This window comes from Petromyzon marinus, chromosome 21, assembly GCF_048934315.1.
Source record: "Petromyzon marinus isolate PM22_M1 ecotype Great Lakes invasive population chromosome 21, UKy_Petmar_22M1.pri1.0, whole genome shotgun sequence".
Taxonomy (NCBI): Eukaryota; Metazoa; Chordata; class Hyperoartia; order Petromyzontiformes; family Petromyzontidae; genus Petromyzon; species Petromyzon marinus.
The window spans coordinates 3,898,335-3,921,041 of record NC_133687.1 but is presented as its reverse complement, the minus strand read 5'-3'; the positions used below and the strand labels follow the sequence as shown (position 1 = coordinate 3,921,041).

Here is a 22,707-nt window from a genome sequence, read left to right as displayed (position 1 = left end):
AAGCCTTTTGGCGTCATCTGGTCGAGCACCAATTGGGTCGAGGCTCAAAAAGAAAGCCATCCCTTGGTGTGGACCAATCGGTTTCAAGGACAATGCCACTTATATTATCACTGTATGTTTTTTGTTTGCATTTTGACTGCAGGTATTGTGGTTAATACAGTAACATGAATCCTTGTTAAAAAGGTTCCAGTTTTGCTGCCAGAAAAAAGGGGAAAAACCCTGTTATTACATTTTGGTACTGGCAAAGGAGGTCTAATGATGTAGATGCTCACCCCGAGCCCTCATTACTTTGATAGTGGCATTGTCTTTGAGCTGTGTGACGCCTTCTGGCGTCATGTGGTGGAGCACCAATTGGGTCGAGGCTCAAAAGAAAGCCGTCCCTTGGTGTGGACCAATCAGTTTCAAGGACAATGCATCATATATGACCATAGTATGGTTTTTTTGTTTGCATTTTGACTGCAGGTATTGTGGTTAATGCAGTAAACATGAATCTCGATTTAAAGCTTTCGTGACTGCAAGGATTGATCTTCTTTGGTTCTTTCGGTAAAGTCACCACGTAGAATGAGAATAAAATAATAAATTGATAAAATAAAATAACACAATAAAATTCTCACGACGTTTCGGCCACAACACAAGCGGCCTTCATCAGGTGAAGGGACGAAACTGTGTGCGTGACTTTACCGCAAGAACCAAAGAAGATAAACTTGAATCCTTGTTAAAAAAAAGGTTTCAGTTTTGTTGCCAGAAAAAAATGGGAAAACCCGATTATTACATGTTGGTACTGGCAAAGGAGATGGAATGATGAAGAGCGACTTGGCTCGGGTGGGTGGGCCTCGGGCCCGGTAAACAAAATTATAGTTTTTATTACCCCGCTTGTTTCGTAGGCAAGGGCCCGCGAGATACGGGCGCGCCTGGGTTCGACACGGGGCCTGGGTTCGACACGGGGCCTGGGTTCGACACGGGGCCTGGGTTCGACACGGGGCCCCCAGCTGCACGCAGAGCTCTGTCGCTGGGCAGTGGCGTCTGTGAAAACGGCCCTGACTGCTGGTGAGACCCAGAGAGGTGGAAACCGGCCCAGAGTTGGCTTTGCTGGAGCCCGATGCTGCCGGATGATTGCGATGGTGGCGACGACGGTAAATTATGGCGACGATGGCGACGATGGTATCGTGGTGGAAGCCAATTGGCCGATGCTCTGAACCGCATGTTTCCTCGTGCTCCCGACGAGACGTCCCCCGAGGGAGAGGGAGCAGTGCCACCGGCTCGCGGCGAGCGGGGGGTGGTGGTGGTGGAGGAGGAACGAGGCCTTCATCCAGCAGTGGATCGAGCACGGCTGATGCGAGTGACGACGCGGAGACACGGGAGCTGTGCTTACATTGCATTTAATGCCTCGACCCCTTGACCCCTTGACCCCTGATCCCTGTCTTAAGGGGCGTGGGGTTCCAGAGGGGTTCAAGGTGGGGGGGTCCCGCACAGCCGCCCCGAGGGATGCCTACAACCGGGGGCCCTGAATGCACTAAAGGGGGCCCACGGCTGCACCCCCCCCCGCCCCGGCCCTTTATCAGGGTGAGGGGGGGGGGGTCCCTAAATCGGTGCCCCCCCCACACCGCGACGGCGCGGTGGTTGGGGGGGGGCCGTCATGAAGGGGGCGGCAAAGTGGGGGAGCCCCTCCCTTACACCCCCCCTCCCCCCCCCTGGAGAGAGGGGGGGGGTGATTGTCTCGCCACAAGAACACGAACCAGCTGGGGGGGGGGGTCAGCAACCTGCGGCTCCGCAGCCGCGTGCAGATCGGGCTCGCTAGGGGGCAGTCAAGTTTACCATGGGAGTCCAGTTCACCATGGGAGTCCAGTTTACCATGGGAGTCCAGTTTACCATGGAAATCCAGTTTACCATGGGAGTCCAGTTTACCGTGGGATTCCAGTTTACCATGGGAGTCCAGTTTACCGTGGGATTCCAGTTTACCATGGAAATCCAGTTTACCATGGGAGTCCAGTTTACCGTGGGATTCCAGTTTACCGTGGGATTCCAGTTTACCATGGAAATCCAGTTTACCATGGGATTCCAGTTTACCGTGGGATTCCAGTTTACCATGGGAGTCCAGTTTACCGTGGGATTCCAGTTTACCGTGGGATTCCAGTTTACCATGGAAATCCAGTTTACCATGGGAGTCCAGTTTACCGTGGGATTCCAGTTTACCATGGGAGTCCAGTTTACCGTGGGATTCCAGTTTACCATGGAAATCCAGTTTACCATGGGAGTCCAGTTTACCGTGGGATTCCAGTTTACCGTGGGATTCCAGTTTACCATGGAAATCCAGTTTACCATGGGATTCCAGTTTACCATGGGATTCCAGTTTACCGTGGGATTCCAGTTTACCGTGGGATTCCAGTTTACCATGGGATTCCAGTTCACCATGGGAGTCCAGTTTATTATGGGATTTCAGTTTACCATGGAAATCCAGTTTATAATGGGAGTCCAGTTTACCACGGGAGTCTAGTTTACCACGGGAGTCCAGTTTACCATGGAAATTGAGTTTACCATGGAAATCCAGTTTATAATGGGAGTTCAGTTTACCACGGGAGTCAGGTTTAGCATGGAAGTCAGTTCCCTTATCTCCAAGCGGATTCGTGTTCTTGAAGCTGGGGGGTGGGGGGGGGGGTCGTGGGTCAGGGGTCCGTGGGTCAGAAGTCCAGGCTTGGGGGGGGGGGCGTGGTGTTTATGGGGGAGAGTGAAGGGGGGGGGGGGGTGGAAGCAGAGATGATTGGCTGTGAGTAGATTGGCGAGGCGGCAGGCGACCAATTGGTGAGGCCGACGGGGCTGGGCCAGGTGAATAGTGGAGGGGGCTTGGGGCTCTGGTGCTGGTCTGGGACTGGATGAGAACCTGGTCCATGTGAGGCCCTGAACGATGGGACCCCTCTGAATGAATGGGACCCTTCTGAATGAATGGGACTGCGTGGGAATGAATGGGACTGCGTGGGGATGAATGAAGAGGATGGGGTCTGGTGATTGCATGAGCCTCGGTCTCACTAACGGGACTGGGTGTGCTTGAATCAATGGGTCTGACTCTGGGTGTGAGTCAATGGGACTGGGTGTGAGTCAATGGGACTGGGTGTGAATCAATGGGACTGGCTTCTCATTGGATGGTAGAACCATGTCGTCAGTGCCAGACTGGGTGGAGGGGGGGGGGTCAAAATCTTAGCGTAATTTTTCCAGCGCCTTGCCCAATTAAGAAGGGCAGAATGTGTGAATATAATGGTGTAGATGGGGCCAATACAATAGACGAGAGGACGTGGTAATGGGCGGAACCTGTGGTGCGTGCACTCGGTACAAAAGCGAAATTGATGATGAATGGATTGGGTGAATGGGGAATCAGCGAAAGCCATGTAACGAGACTTTGAAGCGGGAACAGGAACGGCGATAGTGGTGGACGTCGTGAGGGGGTGGGGGGGGGGGGAGATTAAGGGGGGTCGTGGGGGTGAGCTGAGGGGGGTGGAGGAGTGAATGTTGAGGGAGGAGCAGAAGAACCGGTGAGCAAAGATGACGACTTAACGTGGATATACCACGGTGGGCACTCGGGGTGCCTAGCGGTGATGGGGGACTTGGTGGCTGTGGTGGCTGTGGTGGCTGTGGCTGTGGTGGTGGTGATGGGTGGCCTGCTCCTGCTCTTGCTGATGCTGCTGCATGGAGGACCGGGACGACGACGACGATGATGACGACGATGACGACGAGGAGAGGTAAGCGAGGATGTCCCTGCGCACTGCCGCCATGGGTGTGAGGGGCGCGTAGCGTCGCACGGGGCGACCCGCGGCGCTCACGAGGAACTTCTCGAAGTTCCACTTGACGTCCGAGACGCGCAGCGGCTCGTAGAAGAGACGTCCCTGAGGGTTGCCGAACGAGTCGCCCACGGGAGGGCACGACGTCTGGGGTGGGGGCCAGGGGACGGGAGACGGGGGGAGGGAGTGTTGGGGATGGGGAGTGTGTGATTGTCATCATCACCATCGCTAATATCATCACCACCACCACCACCACCATCGTCACCAACAACAACAACAAGAACAACCGCCATTCGCCACGAAGTGGCGGTGACATCACCACGGCGCTTGTGCCAGGCTAGGTGCACGTTAAGGCCACGTGAAATGTCGGAACACCCTGCCGGCAGGAGGTCGCAGGGCAGACCTAGATGCCGCAGGTCGACTGGCTGAGATGACTGGCTGATGCACCACCTGTGCCCCCTACTGTGCCAACTTGCTGTGCTTTAGCCACCCGGCGCTCCGCTCGTTGTTGTGAGCTTCGCTCCTCCGCCCTCCGTTTGTTGTTGGAGGGCGACTGCCTCCAACTGCCCAGTAGCGTCCTTCACGAGCCTCCTCCACAGAGGCCGATCTTGACACCACTGGTACCAGTCATCGGCAAGTCCACTCAGCTCCACGTCCTCCTGTACCACATCACTCCATATCATCTCTAGCCCGTGCCGCGCCCGCTTAGCCCCCTCAATCTGGCCGAACAAAAGCTGTTTCGGCATGCGGTGATTGGGCATGCGGGCTACATGACCCAGCCAACGCAGCCTTACCTGCCGGAGGAGCTCACCGATGGGTCTTTGTCCAGATCTTTCAAGGATTTGTGAGCTCATCACACAATCCTGCCTAAATGTTTTAACCGGCGGAGATGTTCCATTAGGGGGTCCACGTTTCGTAAGCATAGAGAAGGGAGGGAATGACCGTGGCCGAGAAGACCTGAAGCTTCGTGTGGAGCAACACACCAGGTAGCTTCCAAACAGCATTACGCAACCGATGAAAAGATATTGCCGCTCGACTGATTCGGAGTGAGACCTCTGCTGTTAAACCGGAGCCGGTAATGAGCACACTGCCCAGGTATGGGAAACTCTCCACTCTCTCCACAACTGCCCCATCACCGATTGGGAGTTGTGGGGGTGGAGTGTCCGATGGTACGAAATACCCAGGCAGGTGCTTAGTTTTGGTGGGGCTGATGGTAAGGCCCCACCTCTTAGTTGCAAGCTCCAGGTTCAGCAGCAGCGCCTCCAACTACTCCTCTGAGTGAGCAGCAATTCCTCTGGTACAGAAATTGAAGGCTTCACGAACGACGTGGATGTTAAATAATGTGGGAGCCAGAGGACATCCCTGTCTCACCCCAAGGTGTACAGGGAATGGCTCTGACTCCCAGCCACGTAGTTTTACCCGGGCCCGCTCACCATCATGAAGGTCCTTAATGATCGGGAGCAGAGGGTCAGGGACTCCGAAAGCACGAAGAACAACCCAGAGCCCAGGCCTACTGATGGTATCATAGGCCTTGATCAAGTTAATAAAGCAGAGATGTAGGTGTTGTTGGAATTTCCTACACCTCTGCTGTAGCAGACAGACAGAAAATATGGCGTCTGTGCAGGACCGCCCTTTCCTGAAACCGCATTGGGGCTCCACAAGCCTCTCCTCAGGGTGCCTAGCAAGGCGATGTTAAATAATCCTTGCCAGGACCTTTCCCGGCACACTGAGGAGTGAGATGCCCCTGTAGTTGTTACAGTCTGTGCGGTCCCCCTTCTTAAAGAGGGGAACCACCAGGGCATCCTTCCAATCCTGCAGAACCTGTCCAGTTGTCCAGACTGTTGTTATGATTTCATATAGGGCAGTCTGTGCTCAAACGCCACCCTCCCTCAGCATTTCGCTTGGGAGATCATCTCTGCCCCGTGCCTTTCCTGGTCTCTGGATCGCCTTCAGTACTTCCTCAACAGATGGCACCTCAGCCAGCCACTCACAGGGGGTGACTTCTTTCAATATTTGAGGCACCTCAGCCTCGGCAGGGTCATCCTCACTTTGTCCCACGTTGTTTTCCTCCTGGGTGAGGGATTTCCCTTCCCCCAGGACCTCAGAAATGCTCAGCAAATCTGCAAACCTGTTCCTGGGGGTCGGAGATTGGATCATCGGTCTTTCACCTAATGATGGTAAATAGGTGTGGTGCTGCAGGTTACTTTTTTGATGGAATTAAAGAGCGATTTGTGATCGCGGGCCACTAAGGCAGACTCCATCTCCTCAGCAACCCGCGACCACCACCCATCCTTGCAGCACCTCACGGCTCCCTGAACCTCCAAAAGAAGGCTGCGGTAAGCCTCCTCATTCTCTGACATGGGATTCTGTAGCCAATGAGAGTGGGCCTGTCGCTTTTTCTCAGCCAGCTTGAACACCTCCTCTGTCAGCCAGGGTCTCTGGGGAGGTCTGGACCGTGTACTCAAAGCAACCATTGCAGCTGCATGAGCCACAGTCCTAAACCTCCCCCATTTCCCCTCGACATCAGGAGGAGTGGGGGATGATGCCTACCCCAGCCGCAAGCGATGATTAAATTCTCGCAATTTTCATCAGCTAGCTGAGACCAGGCCACTAAGGGTTTGAATGGGGTCCTTGGTGTACACCCACCACCAGAGTGGAAGAATGGCAGGCGCATCTTACAGATGACTAGTCGATGGTCAGTGGGCAGATCACCTCCACGGTAGGTCCTGGTGTCAAGGACATGGGCCCACATACGCTGTTCCATCACTATGTAGTTCAGCAGATGTTCTTGCTTGGACCCGGCATGCATTCATGATGTTGTGTGGATGTGCCAATGCCGGAACAGCGTGTTGGTAATTACAAGCGAATGGGCTGTACAAAAATCTAGCAGCTACCTGCCATTGTTATTGAGCTGATCTGGCCCATGCCTTCCAATAACTCCAGACCCGGTGCCAGCATCATGACCAACTCGGGCATTTAAGTCACCCAACAAGATGACTCTATCCCGAGGGACCACTTTAGCTGGCACATGTGACAGGAGGTCATAGAAGGCATCTGACTTATCGGACTTGCCTGCATCCCTCCACGGATGTTCGTCTTCGGTGGGGGTATAAGTAACCACGACCACCACTCCTCGCCTCTGGTTGATGGGAAGGCGAGCCTAAAGTAGCCTGGGTCATACAGCTTCCCACACCTCACCGCCACGCTCCCACACCCCCTTCATTCTTTTGTTCAGAAGAAGAGTCACCACTCCATGTTGTTTGGCAGTCTCCTGCCCCAAGAAGAGGACTGTCCACCCCTCATGGTGGCAGGAGCCAGAGCCGGTCCACCAGACCTCCTTAATACCACAGAGATCCAGGCAGTACCGGTCCAGCTCCCGACAGAAGAGTGGCAGCCTCTCCTCCGCAGTGAGCGTTCGAACTTTCCACGTGGCCACACGTAGTGGCTTTTTGTTGCTTCTGGAAGAGCCCCAACGGTTAGGATTCAGTTTCCTGGCTCCGCCAAATGGGGTTTGGCCAGGAGACGTCATAGACGCCTGTCCCTCCGGGGCCTCCGGCACAAGCTTATTTATTACATTTTGTCGTAGTGGTTTAGTGGTAATTAATTGAAGGTGGAGGGGTTACCAGCCCCTCGCATCCGCCCAGAGGCCCCCATTTGGCCGCCGTGGTGGTTACAAACGCCATGGAGGGGAAAGGCCAATCTAAATTGGCCCTCCCCCCACAGCACTGCCCACCACAGCTTTGCCGCCTGGCACCACGAGGAGGTAGGGGGTTGTTTTTGCCGGACGATCATCAACACCACCACCATCACTACCATCACCACCACCATCCCTCACATTACCATCACCATAATTACCACCATCATTACTACCACCATCCCTCACATTACCATCACCATCACCATAATTACCACCATCATTACTACCACCATCACTCACATTACCATCACCACCACCATCACCATCATTATTACCACCATAATCACTGAGATTACCATCACCACCACCATCATCACTCACATTACCATCACCATCATCACTCACATTGCCATGATCACCATCACCATCATCACTCACATTGCCATCATCACCATCATCACCATCATCACTCACATTGCCATGATCACCATCACCACCACCATCACCATCATTCACATTGCCAGGATCACCATCATCATCATCACTCACATTGCCATGATCACCATCATCATCACTCACATTGCCATGATCACCATCATCATCACTCACATTGCCATGATCACCATCACCACTCACATTGCCATGATCACCATCACCATCATCACCACTCACATTGCCATGGTCACCATAAAAAAGACAAAGATCCCCCGTATAGCCGTAACAGACTGTAGGGGCAAGTGCTGTTAGCGAGCAGCACCTATGAAGGCCGAAACGGTACACGAGGGGGTGGGTGGCCAGCACCACGCCCGACCGCCTTTGTCTCCCTAGTGGCAATGTTTACACACCGCACCAGGTACTCATTTGAGGCTGAGTCGACCTAGGGGAGGCCCGGGACCGGTTCAGATAATCGTCACTGGTGTTGGCCGTGAGCGGGAATCGAACCCGGGTCGTCAGGTTCATAGCGCAGCTCGCTAACCGCTACACTATCACTCCCTCACCATCACCACCACCACCATCACTCACATTACCATCATCACCATCACAACTCACATTACCCCCCCACACCCCCCGCTCTGAGGCCCCCCCCGCCCCCCGCTGGGGTGAGAGGCCCCGGGGTGCATGGGGTGTGGGTGGGGGGCACTGTTCCCCAACCCCCACCCCCCCCCGCCCCCCACCTTGAGGTAGGTGTAGAGTGGCTGCTCCTCCGCCCCGTTCACGTCTCCCTTCTTGAAGATCGGAAAGTTGGGTTCGAAACCCTTCCCAGGTCTCACGTGCCTGGGGGGCGGGGCGGGCGGGGGCGGGGGGAGACGGATGAGGTGGGGGAGATGAGAGAAGATGGGGGGGGGAGAGGAGAGAGATGGGGAAGACGCGACAGAGAGGAGATGGAGGGAAGTTGTAGAAAGAGAGAGGCGAGGGAGAGGAGAGTGGGGTATGACCCCATCATCCCAATTGAATAATTTGCGGTGCTCATTTTGGCAAAGTTAAACCGTGGCCCCAGTGGCCACGCTTGCGAATTACGCCAGGGAATCTTAAACATCCATTGCGTGAGTGAAGGAGCCAACATTTGTTGTTAAAACAACAAATATCTTGTATCTTACCAGGTAAGGGCCACGGAGCTAGATAGCTCTTTTTTTTCAGAAACGACCTGGCCACAAATGATAGCTCAACGAAGTGGCTCATCATATCCAAATATATGTCAGCCAAATATTCGAAACACCCGTTGTTGATTCTAAATGTGGAAGCAAAAACCCGGAGTACGCGTAGAAAAATCCACGCGACCACCACGGGGAGATTGAGCACGCAAACTCCAACGTGTACAGCCGGCATCGTCAGGGTCTGGATCGAACCCACGACCTCCTGTACACCGGGCGAGGTAGTTAACATCTCCTATTCACCGTGGTGCCCTTCTAATGAAATTCAGAGTTAACGTGCTCTGCAGTATTAACCAGGGCAGCCGGCCGGACGGGTTCGAACCCCGAATCTCGAGCTACCGCTGGGTTGTTGCGTCACGCAGTGATGTGGGCAGCCAAAAATAACAAGAAGAGACATTTTTGTCGAATTCCGTGAAAAGATAACCCCCCTTCAACATCGCAAGAGCCGCAGCAATGCACTGTGGTGAACACGAGACGGTGGTGGTTGTCCTTAATTCATAACGTCCACGAAGCAGTCCCTTTAAGAGCCGCCACATGCGGCTCCGGACCCGCAGGTTGCCGACCCCCTGGTTATGTGGGGAAACTAATATCGCGATAATCGTCACAGGCCGTCGCGATATCTGATGTTGTTTCGTGAGTGGTGATATCGCCGCGGCCCCAGAGGGACAGAGCGAGAGGAAGAGTGAGCGAGAGAGACACAGATAGACAGAAGAAGAGTGAGAGAGACAGAGCGAGAGGAAGAGTGAGCGAGAGAGACAGATAGACAGAGAGAGGAAGAGCGAGAGAGACAGATAGACAGAGAGAGGGTGAGAGACACAGATAGACAGGGAGAGGACGAGAGAGAGACACAGATAGACAGAGTAAGAGTGAGCGAGACAGAGCGAGAGGAAGAGTGAGCGAGAGAGACAGACAGAGAGAGGACGAGAGAGAGACACAGATAGACAGAGAGAGTAAGAGTGAGCGAAACAGAGCGAGAGGAAGAGTGAGCGAGAGAGACACAGATAGACAGAAGAAGAGTGAGAGAGACAGAGCGAGAGGAAGAGTGAGCGAGAGAGACACAGCTAGACAGAGAGAGGATGAGAGACACAGATAGACAGAGAGAGGAAGAGTGAGCAAGACAGAGCGAGAGGAAGAGTGAGCGACAGATAGACAGAGAGAGGAGGAGAGAGAGACACAGATAGACAGAGAGAGGACGAGAGAGAGACACAGATAGACAGAGCGAGTAAGAGTGAGAGAGACAGAGCAAGAGGAAGAGCGAGAGACACAGATAGAGAGAGGACGAGAGAGAGACACAGATAGACAGAGCGAGTAAGAGTGAGAGAGACAGAGCAAGAGGAAGAGCGAGAGAGACAGATAGACAGAGAGAGGACGAGAGAGAGACACATAGACAGAGCGAGAGGAAGAGTGAGCGAGAGAGACAGATAGACAGAGAGAGGACGAGAGAGAGACACAGATAGACAGAGAGAGTAAGAGTGAGCGAGAGAGACAGATAGACATAGAGAGGAAGAGCGAGAGAGACAGATAGACAGAGAGAGGGTGAGAGACACAGATAGACAGAGAGAGGACGAGAGAGAGACACAGATAGACAGAGAGAATAAGAGTGAGAGAGACAGAGCGGGAGGAAGAGTGAGCGAGAGAGACACAGATAGACAAAGAGAGGACGAGAGAGAGAGACAGATAGGCAGAGAGAGGACGAGAGAGAGACACAGATAGAGAGAGTAAGAGTGAGAGAGACAGAGCGAGAAGAAGAGGGAGCGAGAGAGACACAGATAGACAGAGAGAGGACGAGAGAGAGAAAGATAGACAGAGCCAGAGGAAGAGTGAGCGAGAGAGACACAGATAGACAGAGAGAGGACAAGAGAGAGACACAGATAGACAGAGCGAGAGGAAGAGTGAGCGAGAGAGACACAGATAGAGAGAGGACGAGAGAGACACAGATAGACAGAGCGAGAGGAAGAGTGAGCGAGAGAGACACAGATAGACAGAGAGAGGGTGAGAGACACAGATAGACAGAGCGAGAGGAAGAGTGAACGAGAGAGACACAGATAGACAGAGAGAGGACGAGAGAGAGACACAGACAGACAGAGCGAGAGGAAGAGTGAGCGAGAGAGACACAGATAGACAGCGAGAGGACAAGAGAGAGACACAGGTAGACAGAGCGAGAGGAAGAGTGAGCGAGAGAGACACAGATAGACAGAGAGAGGACGAGAGAGAGACACAGATAGACAGAGAGGACGAGAGAGACACAGATAGACAGAGAGAGAGGACGAGAGAGAGACACAGATAGACAGAGAGAGTAAGAGTGAGCGAGACAGAGCGAGAGGAAGAGTGAGCGAGAGAGAGACAGATAGACAGAGAGAGGACGAGAGAGAGACACAGATAGACAGAGAGAGTAAGAGTGAGCGAGACAGAGCGAGAGGAAGAGTGAGCGAGAGAGACACCGATAGACAGAGAGAGGACGAGAGAGAGACACAGATAGACAGAGCGAGAGGAAGAGTGAGCGAGAGAGACACAGATAGACAGCGAGAGGACAAGAGAGAGACACAGGTAGACAGAGCGAGAGGAAGAGTGAGCGAGAGAGACACAGATAGACAGAGAGAGGACGAGAGAGAGACACAGATAGACAGAGAGAGGACGAGAGAGAGACACAGATAGACAGAGAGAGGACGAGAGAGAGACACAGATAGACAGAGAGAGTAAGAGTGAGCGAGACAGCGAGAGGAAGAGTGAGCGAGAGAGAGACAGATAGACAGAGAGAGGACGAGAGAGAGACACAGATAGACAGAGAGAGTAAGAGTGAGCGAGACAGAGCGAGAGGAAGAGTGAGCGAGAGAGACACCGATAGACAGAGAGAGGACGAGAGAGAGACACAGATAGACAGAGCGAGAGGAAGAGTGAGCGAGAGAGACAGATAGACAGAGAGAGGACGAGAGAGAGACACAGATAGACAGAGAGAGGATGAGAGAGAGACACAGATAGACAGAGAGAGTAAGAATGAGCGAGACAGAGCGAGAGGAAGAGTGAGCGAGAGAGACAGATAGACAGAGAGAGGACGAGAGAGACACACAGATAGACAGAGAGAGTAAGAGTGAGCGAGAGAGACAGATAGACATAGAGAGGAAGAGCGAGAGAGACAGATAGACAGAGAGAGGGTGAGAGACACAGATAGACAGAGAGAGGACGAGAGAGAGACACAGATAGACAGAGAGAGTAAGAGTGAGAGAGACAGAGCGGGAGGAAGAGTGAGCGAGAGAGACAGATAGACAGAGAGAGGACGAGAGAGACACACAGATAGGCAGAGAGAGTAAGAGTGAGCGAGAGAGACACAGATAGACAGAGAGAGGACGAGAGAGAGAGACAGATAGGCAGAGAGAGGACGAGAGAGAGACACAGATAGAGAGAGTAAGAGTGAGAGAGACAGAGCGAGAAGAAGAGTGAGCGAGAGACACAGATAGACAGAGAGAGGACGAGAGAGAGACACAGATAGACAGAGAGAGTAAGAGTGAGCGAGAGAGACACAGATAGACAGAGAGAGGACGAGAGAGAGACACAGATAGACAGAGCGAGAGGAAGAGTGAGCGAGAGAGACACAGATAGACAGAGGGTGAGAGACACAGATAGACAGAGAGAGTAAGAGTGAGCGAGACAGAGCGAGAGGAAGAGTGAGCGAGAGAGACACAGATAGACAGAGAGAGGATGAGAGAGAGACACAGATAGACAGAGAGAGTAAGAGTGAGCGAGACAGAGCGAGAGGAAGAGTGAGCGAGAGAGACACAGATAGACAGAGAGAGGACGAGAGAGAGACACAGATAGACAGAGAGAGGACGAGAGAGAGACACAGATAGACAGAGAGAGTAAGAGTGAGCGAGACAGAGCGAGAGGAAGAGTGAGCGAGAGAGACACAGATAGACAGAGAGAGGACGAGAAAGAGACACAGATAGACAGAGAGAGGACGAGAGAGAGACACAGATAGGCAGAGAGAGTAAGAGTGAGCGAGACAGAGCGAGAGGAAGAGTGAGCGAGAGAGACAGATAGATAGAGGGAGGGTGAAAGACACAGATAGACAGAGGACGAGAGAGAGACACAGATAGACAGAGAGAGTAAGAGTGAGCGAGACAGAGCAAGAGGAAGAGTGAGCGAGAGAGACACAGATAGACAGAGAGAGGACGAGAGAGAGAGACACAGATAGACAGAGAGAGTAAGAGTGAGCGAGACAGAGCGAGAGGAAGAGTGAGCGAGAGAGACACAGATAGACAGAGAGAGGAAGAGTGAGCGAGAGAGACAGATAGACAGAGAGAGGACGAGAGAGAGACACAGATAGACAGAGAGAGTGTAAGAGTGAGCGAGAGAGACAGATAGACAGAGAGAGGAAGAGCGAGAGAGACAGATAGACAGAGAGAGGGTGAGAGATACAGATAGACAGAGAGAGGACGAGAGAGAGACACAGATAGACAGAGAGAGTAAGAGTGAGCGAGACAGAGCGAGAGTTAGAGTGAGCGAGAGAGACACAGATAGACAGAGAGAGGACGAGAGAGAGACACAGATAGACAGAGAGAGTAAGAGTGAGCGAGACAGAGCGAGAGTTAGAGTGAGCGAGAGAGACAGATCCATAACGGCCACCTACTTGAGTCCGGGAAGTATCTCCTCCTTGGAGCCAGGCTCCTGCTTCCCGAACTGGTTCGACGGGAAAGCGAGCACCTGGAACTCTGGGAGATGGGAATGTAGTGCATTCAGGTCTGGTGGGGGCGTGAGGCGGGGGGGAGGGGGGTGATGGACGAATGATCAGTACGAGACTAAAAGAACATCAGACAAAGATTAAATTCTCCCAAATGCAGCTGTCAGCAGTAGCTGAACACCCGTGCCAACAAGGACACTCAATTGATTTTGATAATGTTGAAGTTCGGTGCAAAAGTAGCTACTACTGGTCAAGACTAATTCGATAATCTATCGAAATTGAAAGAAATAAAAATAACTTTAACCGTTCGGATAGCTACCACCCTAGTGCTGCGTGGAAGCGAATAATCAAATAATACATTATTTAAATGCATGCCTATGTTGTGTGTCTACTAACTACACGGAGACGACTTCTGGCGGCAACGCGTTTATTTCAACAACTCTACTAACAGCGACTCACGAAGGGGTACGGCCCCTTCAACCCGATAGCCTAAGGGAGGCACAGCCTCCCTTCTCGTATGTCCTACACACCTCGGGCTACTCTACACCCAGGTCCCTTGCCACGGCCGCTAAGGGAGGCTAGACTGACCAGACCCTGCTAGGGTATGGGTCCCACCACCGGTCCGCTACAACCCGGCTCTGACAAGAGCCTCGGTTGAGGGTCCCCGGGTGTTGGTCCAGTCTTCAGGTCTTGGATGTCTTCAGGCTTGAGTTGGTGAACCCTGCCGGACCCTTTCAGAGGGCCGGCTTTTTATCCCCAGGTTGGGGCTTACCCCTCCCCTAATGACCCCACAGCCAGAGCCTTCTGGAAGGTCTTAAAGGGCCTTAAATCCGAAAGGGTCTTAAAATCGGTGGGCGGTCTCTATCCCCCCCAGCCCCCAGCCCTTGGGGGTCTGGGGTGTCAACCTCCGGTCACGGGCCACTCAAGGGGGGGGTTTATCCAGTGACAGTGGTGGCAGGTAAAGCGACTTTCAGCGCCTTGTTCTGGCGCAACATCTACAAAGGGCAGCGTACTTCAGTAGGGATTCCCGTTGGTAGGGCTATTTTAATGAACGCAATAGACAGGAAGGACAAGTTCAAAGCGCTCGCATAATGCACATGCATAATGTACGTTGCCTCAGTAATCCCACCCCCCCCCCCCCCCCACGTGGCGCGAGAGCGCAGAAGTGTGGTCACCACATCTACGCCTCTGTGTAAGGAACGAAACAGGTGGAGGACTTCTCCACAAATCTGGCTGTCGCCTGATGAAGCTGGTTGTAATTACTGGCGAAAAGTCGTACTCAGATTGTAAATGTTGTGGCTTGGCTCTGCAACACACCGGCGTGCTGTACTAGTGACGAATTGGCCACGTTCTGTTTACGTGACAACCCTTACTAGTTGGCTGTGTCGGGCGGTGGCGGGTTTTAACGACACATTTATATATTTACGCGATCTAACAAAAAAAAAACCTCTTATGGATGATATTGGTCGGGAAAGCCTACGCATTAAAAATATACAAGTTTAGCTCTAACCCCGAACTGTATCTCCTGGTCGTACCCCCTTAATTATTACACTATGTAACACAATGTTTGTTCCTAGGTAGTGAGTATTATTTCCTAATTGCTTATGCCTAAAAAGTATAGAAAATGGCTATTATTCCCCACAAAATTTGCTTTTGTGACCAGGACAGTGATATTTTGAAATTGACCTATTTTTCAATGAGAAAACGGGCGAAATTTGTCTTTTCGTTCACAAAGTCAGAAAAAAACAACATGAATAAAAATTAACATGTATTTATACTAAAGTAATACAAGATTTACTACAAAAGATTTAGAAGCGAGTAGTTTTTCGAGATTTACGGTTATACTGTAAATCACTTTCACGAATCAGCCCCCAAATATGGTCTCCCATCATGTTCTCGTCATACTGTCCTTGGTCGCGGCGTTCAAAGTCCACTATATCCTGGTGGAAGCGCTCGCCTTTCTCTCCGAGTACGCTCCCATGTTCTCCTTAAATTTATGAAGATGAGCATCAAGGATATGGACTTTGAGGGACATCCTACAGCCCATTGTGCTATAGTTCTTCACCAGAGTCTCAACCAACTCCACATAGTTTTCGACCTTGTGATTGCCCGGGAAGCCACGGACCACTGCGACAAAGCTGTCCCAAGCCGCTTTCTCCTTACAAGTGAGCTTCTTGGGGAATTCATTGCACTCCAGGATCTTCTTTATCTGTGGTCCGACGAAGACACCGGCTTTGCCTCAGACAACTTAGGGAAGAAGTCTTAAATGTACTTGAAGGCTGCCGACTCCTGACCTACAGCTCTGACACATTGTTTCATAAGGCCCAACTTGATCTACAGTGGTGGCATCAGCACCTTCCGAGGGTCCACCAGTGGCTCCCACTTGACGTTGTTCCTCCCCACAGAGAACTCGGTCCGCTGTGTCCAGTCCCGCCTGTGGTAATGCGCCTTGGTGTCCCTGCTGTCCCAAAGGCAAAGATAGCAGGGAAACTTGGTAAAACCGCCTTGGATACCCATCAGGAATGCCACCATTGTGAAGTCTCCGATGACCTCCCAACTGTACTCATCATACTTCAAGGCGTCCAGCAAGGTATTGATGCTGTTGTAATCCTCTTTGAGGTGCACCGAGTGAGCCAGGGGAAGAGACGGGTACTTGTTACCATTATGGAGCAGCACGGCTTTGAGGCTCCTGGATGAGCTGTCAATGAAGAGGCGCCATTCATTCTGGTTACAAGCGACTCCAATTGCCTCTAAAAGACTGGTCACATTGTGGCAGAAACAGAGCCCATCTTGACGGGTGAAGAAGCTGCAAAAAGGTTGGTGACGCTTCCTCTGATCTGCAACTTGCACACTTTCATCCAACAAGTTCCACTGCTTGAGCCTAAGACGTCAAAAACTCGGCAATTGGACTCGGTGAGACCAAGATCTCTGATCAAGTCGTTGAGGTCTTTTCGGTTGAGGTAATATGGGTTTCTCTCCTCAGCTCCACCTCTGAAACTTTAATCTGGATCTACAACATCTTCCTCGCTCTTTGACTTGCTGCTCTCTTCTAAAGACGGCTGCTCTCTATACGAAGGAGTGGGTACGGGAAGCTCATGGCAGTGTGGATGAAAGAAGGTCCGGGTACGTGATAGCAGGTGCATTCATGCCAGTCTGACGTTTTGGAAGGGTCCACCATGCAGAAGTAGCAGTTGCTTGAGTGGTCAGTGGGTTCCCGCAAAATTTTTGGGATAGTGAACTTCATGGCTCTCTTTTCCCCTCTGTACCATCCTACAAAAATACATTTATTTCACGCATGACTAATGTGTAAGAGATTCTCGCAACATTTTTCATATATCATATGTTTTTTTCAATAACATAAAATTCTGAGCAACAATTGTCCATCTTACCTTCCAGAGTTTTTGTTTTGCATTGCTCGCAGGTGAAATTAGGTGCCCAGGGTTTGTCTTGTTCCCCGACAGGCATGCCGAAATATGCCTTGTAGGCCTCACACATCTTAGCAGATGCTTCCACAGAGTACTTTCTCGCTATTGTCTTGATAAATTGGCCACAGACATAGCAAAATGCGTCTGTTGGATGCTTGCAGCCTCTTCATGCCATCTCAGAAAAGTGCAGATATGTATCCACTTAGGCAGCTGGAGCTCAACTGAACTGGTGGGCTTAAGGCCCCTGTGTTTATACTACTATGTATATTACTGGAAAGTTCTAGAATTTACTCCGAAGTTTACTCACTACTGAATCTATCTGGAATGTTCTGGAAAGAGGTAACTTTCAAAATATAATTGTCCTGGTCAAAAAAGCAAAGTTTGTGTGGAATAATAGCCATTGTCTCTACTTTTGAGGCATAAGCAATTAGGAAATAACACTTACTACCCAGGACCAACAAAGAAATAAAAATGTTACACTGTTATCATTTGTCCTAGGGGACCCTTCCAGTGGCAGCTGTCCCTACCCCACTATTTGGTTGCGAGCCCTCCCTCAGAAGGTCACGAGGTAGATGTATTTATTTTAGCCTAGGGGACCACCCAGTGGCAGCTGTCCCTACACCAGCATTGAGCCGTGAGCTATCCCTGAGCCCAGCGTTCCTCATTGCAAGGCCCCTGCAGGCCACTGGCGAAGTCCCTGGTGGCCTTTTGTGCGGCCGCTGACGACTCGCGGCCCCCACCGACAACACACAAACAGCGAAGACCCCCCCCACCCCCATCATCATCATCGTGCTGCTGTCACAACCTCCAAAAGGTTTCAAATGTTGCGTCAACCCCCGCTCACACTGACGATGGCTTATCGGCGAAAGTGGCAACCCACCCCCTCTAAAAATTAGTGAAGAACATCGCCTTTGAAGGTCGCCACGTTGAGTGATTTATTTTAGCCGAGGGGACCCCTCTCCCCCAGTGGCAGTTGTCCCTACCCCAGTATTGGGTCGTGAGCCCTCAGAAGGTCGCCACGTTGACCACGAGCAGCACTTGACCTCTGAACTCGCTGAGCGGGACCAGGCGAGACTCATTCAGAGTCCACGCTGAGTAGTTGTGCACCGAGTCACGTGCCCCGCCCGTGCACTCCACCTGCCGGATAGTGATAATGAGGATGATTATCAGCAGCAGCAGCATCAGCAACAAATACAAAGACCCCTCCCCACCTCCCGTGTCGCCTGTAACAGACTGTTGGGGCATGAAGATCGGCACTGTGGCACACGAGGGGGTGGGTGGCCAACACCACGCCCGCCCGCCTTTGTCTCCCGATTGGCGACGATTTTACACACTGTACCGCAAGGCGGTTATTATAATATATATTGGGGGGGGGGGGGGACACACATATGCTCAAAATGCCCCCCCCCCCAATATTTTGCTATAAAAAACAAATTGCTATGCTATGTAAATAAAAATAATTTGCTTAACCTTGGCCACAATACCTGGACTTGCCTTCATTTAAATCAATGCATAGATTTCTGTTTATATGATTGTGGCTATGGTTGTACTTTATTAATCCCTAATCTCTGCCATTACATACAATGAAACAAGAAATGGTAAAAATGTTAAAACAGAGCAATGTAAATACAATACACTATTGGACATTTTGTGTTAAATAAATAAAAAGTCCATCCCATGTGTGTGCATTTTTTTAAATATATATATTTAGGCAGCAAATGGCAAGAAATTCGTTTTCAAATCGAGATATTTTTGTGGGTTGGGACCCCCAGACACCCTGGAAGATTTGGTCCGCCCCCCCAATGTTGACTCCATGGCTACGGCCTTGCTGCACCAGGTACTCATTTGAGGCTGAGTCGACCTAGGCGAGGCCCAGTACCGATTCAGATAATCGTCCCCGGTGTTGGGCGTGAGCGGGAGTCGAACTCGGGTCCATGGCTTCGGAGCGCAGCGCAGCGCTAACCGCGACACCACTGCTCCCCATCGGCAATAACCACAGCATCTCCACTGTCAGCAACACTGCCGTGACCATTACAATGATGGACAGTATAGGAACAGCCGACTGGCGCTGAACGAGCTACACCAACAGCATCAACATCAGCAGCAGCAACAGCATCATCATCAGCAACATCAGCAGCAGCAGCAACATCAGCAGCAGCACCAACCCCAGCAGTATTTGTGCACGTGCACGGTTTTGTGTAGGTGTGCATACCCTTGTGTACGTTTAAGGTTCCGACTAATCCCAGTCTTTGATCTATGTGTGTGTCAGAATGTGTATGTGTGTGTGTTCGTCTGTGTGTGTGTTCGTATGTGTGGACTTCATAGGTGCTCGCTAACAGCACTTGCCCCAACAGTCTGGTCAGGCTATACGAGTGTGTGTGTACACGAGTGTGTGTGTACACGAGTGTGTGTGTACACGAGTGTGTGTGTACACGAGTGTGTGTGTACACGAGTGTGTGTGTACACGAGTGTGTGTGTACACGAGTGTGTGTGTACACGAGTGTGTGTGTACACGAGTGTGTGTGTACACGAGTGTGTGTGTACACGAGTGTGTGTGTACACGAGTGTGTGTGTACACGAGTGTGTGTGTACACGAGTGTGTGTGTACACGAGTGTGTGTGTACACGAGTGTGTGTGTACACGAGTGTGTGTGTGTGTGTACACGAGTGTGTGTGTGTGTGTACACGAGTGTGTGTGTGTGTACACGTGTGTGTGTGTGTACACGTGTGTGTGTGTGTACACGTGAGTGGGGAGCGGTAGTGCAGCGTTTAGCGTGCTGGGCTACGAACCTCACAACCCGGGTTCGATTCCCGCTAACGGCCAACATCAGTGACGATTATCCATAACCGGTTCTGGGTCTCCCCCAGTGGCGTCACGAGGGTTGGTGTCACCCCCCATGGACCTCCGCCCGTACCAGACCGTACAGAATCCTGAGTAATGTTTGTTGTGCTAATGTTACTCGCAAATCGTAATTACCGCATACCACTGAATGTAATGGCGATAGTAGTGACATGAACAACTGGCACAAATTAAAATTACACCTTTAAATTACAATATTTCCTTTAATTACTACTTCATTCTCAAATAAGCTATTGAGATAGGTTCACAAATACACATTACCACGATATTGTCGCTAAAACGCCAGAAAATTTGCCAAAATCAGCGACTACAGAAACGCGAGCAGCAACGAACACAACACCGCGTGCTTGTGGCGCGTGCAGACGAAACCACGTGACTCGATGCGTCACTGTAACAATGACGTCTCTGTCCGGAGCGCATTCGAAGGAAGGTTCACAAAGTAAATTGGCACAGAGTTGTCGCCTTGTAGGTTGTATTGATACAGCACATGTAAGCTGGGCTTACGAAAAATAATGTTTTTGTTGTAACTAACTGCGGGGAATATTTTTTTATATATATATAAACAATTGCTGCTGAAACACTGCACAGAAAAATGTGTAGAGAGTCATTTTGGTGTCATCTGGTGCAGTCTGCACCCCCCCGCACCCCCCAAGTAACGCCACTGGTCTCCCCTACGTCGACTCAGCCTCAAATTGGTACCTGGGGCGGTGTGTAAAGTCATCGCCACTGGGAAGACAAAGGTCGGTCTGGCGTTGTTGCTGGCCACCCACCCACCCACCCCCTTCAAAGTGCCGTGCCGGCCTTCAAACCTGCTGCTCGTTAACAGCACTTGCCCCAACAGTCTGGTCAGGCTATACGGGAGATTTTTGTCTTTGGATGTGTATGTCTGTGTATGCGTGTTTGTGTAGACATACACATGTGCGTACGCACGTGTGTGCGTACACATGTCCACACACACACACACGTGTACACACATACACACACGTGTGTATGTGTGTACACGTGCGTGTGTGTGTGTACACGTGCGTGTGTGTACACGTGTGTGTGTGGACATGTGTACACGTGCGTGCGCGCGTGCGTGTACCTGCGTTTCGCCTGTCACCGCCACCACCGCCGCGGCCACCGCCGCGACCAGAGTGAGCGTTCGAGCCCACATCTCCCACGTGGCGTTGGGGTCCCCCTGGGGGTCCCCCCTCGCCACACACCGATACCCCCGACGCGACCCCTCTCGTCTGCTGGAGCGCGCCCCCCCCCCCCTACCCTCCTCGAGTCCTCAATGAGAGAGCCGCTAGCGGGACCTGGGTCCCTTGGATGCGAGACTCTCCACGCAACGACCACTTTTATCCCAAAACCAAGGGAGTGCCAATAACAGGAAACACGAGACCCGGGTGAGAACTTAGGATGAGGGGGTCTGGGAGGGACGGGGAATGGGTGGGGTGGTGGTCGGGGTCGGGGGGGGGGGGTAGAGCGGTGGGGGAGGGGGGTGGGGTGTTGCGTTCGGAACATGTTGTTACTCAACTTTATTGCAAGACAAACACGAAATAATCGCCGGAGTTGCTGCTGTGCAGACTCTGATCAAGAGTGAGTGTTCTGCGCCTCCACTAGGTCGCCTCGGCCTCAAGAGAGTACCTGGGGCGCTGTGTAAACAACTCAAATGGGGAGACAAAGGCGGCCAGGCGTGGTGCTGCCGAACAACAGGGAGTGGCCTTTCTTCTGAACAAAATGATTCAGGGGGCGTGGGAGCGTGGCGGTGAGGTGTGGGAAGCTGGAAGCCACAGGCTACTTTGGGGCTCGCCGTCCCATCAACCAGAGGTGAGGAGTGATGGTCGTGGTTACTTGTGCCCCCACTGAAGACGAACATCAGTGGAGGGATGCAGCCAAGGCCGATGAGAAAAAGCGACAGGCCCACTCTCATCGTCTACAGCATCCCACGTTGGAGAATAAGGAGGCTTACCGCAGCCTTCGCTCGGAGGTTTGGAGAGCCGTGAGGCACTGCAAGGATGGTGGTCGCGGGTTGCTGAGGAGATGGAATCTTCCTCAGTGGCCCGCGATCACAAATCGCTCTTTAAATTCCGTAAAAAAGTAACTTGCAACGCCACAACTATTACCATCATTGGGGGAAAGAACGGTGATCCAATCTCCGACCCCCAGGAACAGGTTTGCAGATTTGCCGAGCATTTTTGTGAGGTCCTGGGGGAGGAGAAATCCCTCAGCCTGGAAAACATCGTGGCACAAAGTGAGGATGACCCTGCTGAGGCTGCGGTGCCTCAAATATTGAAGAAGAAGTCACCCTCTGTGAGTGGCTGGCTGAGGTGCCATCTGTTGAGGAAGTACTTAAGGCGATCCAGACCAGGAAAGGCACTGGGCAGAGATGATCTCCCAAGCAAACTGCTGAGGGAGGGTGGCGTTTGTGCACAGACTACCCTATATGACATCATAGCAACAGTCTGGACCACTGGACGGGTTCCGCAGGATTGGAAGGATGCCCTGGTGGTCCCCCTCTTTAAGAGGGGGGACCGCACAGACTCCTCAGTATGCCGGGAAGGGTCCTGGCAAGGATTATTCAACATCGCCTTGCCAGGCACACTGAGGAGAGGCTTGTGGAGCCTCAGGGTGGTTTTAGGAAAGGGCGGTCCTGCACAGATGCCATATTTTGTTTGTCTGCGACAGCAGAGGTGTAGGAATATCC

The 22,707-nt window shown here is 52.0% G+C and overlaps 1 protein-coding gene across 1 annotated transcript; it reads right to left on the bottom strand.

Annotated features, from left to right (window-relative positions):
- Positions 1-1,363: 1,363 nt before the first annotated feature.
- LOC116944507 (glutathione peroxidase 3-like) lies at positions 1,364-21,300 on the bottom strand. Its single transcript, XM_032958166.2, has 5 exons — positions 21,103-21,300; positions 18,143-18,296; positions 13,684-13,795; positions 8,583-8,682; positions 1,364-3,917 (listed from the first exon to the last, which is right to left on the bottom strand). The coding sequence occupies exons 1-5, from the start codon at positions 21,172-21,174 to the stop codon at positions 3,579-3,581; spliced, it is 777 nt and encodes a 258-aa protein (XP_032814057.1). The 5' UTR covers positions 21,175-21,300; the 3' UTR covers positions 1,364-3,578.
- Between the last annotated feature and the right edge of the window lie 1,407 nt (positions 21,301-22,707).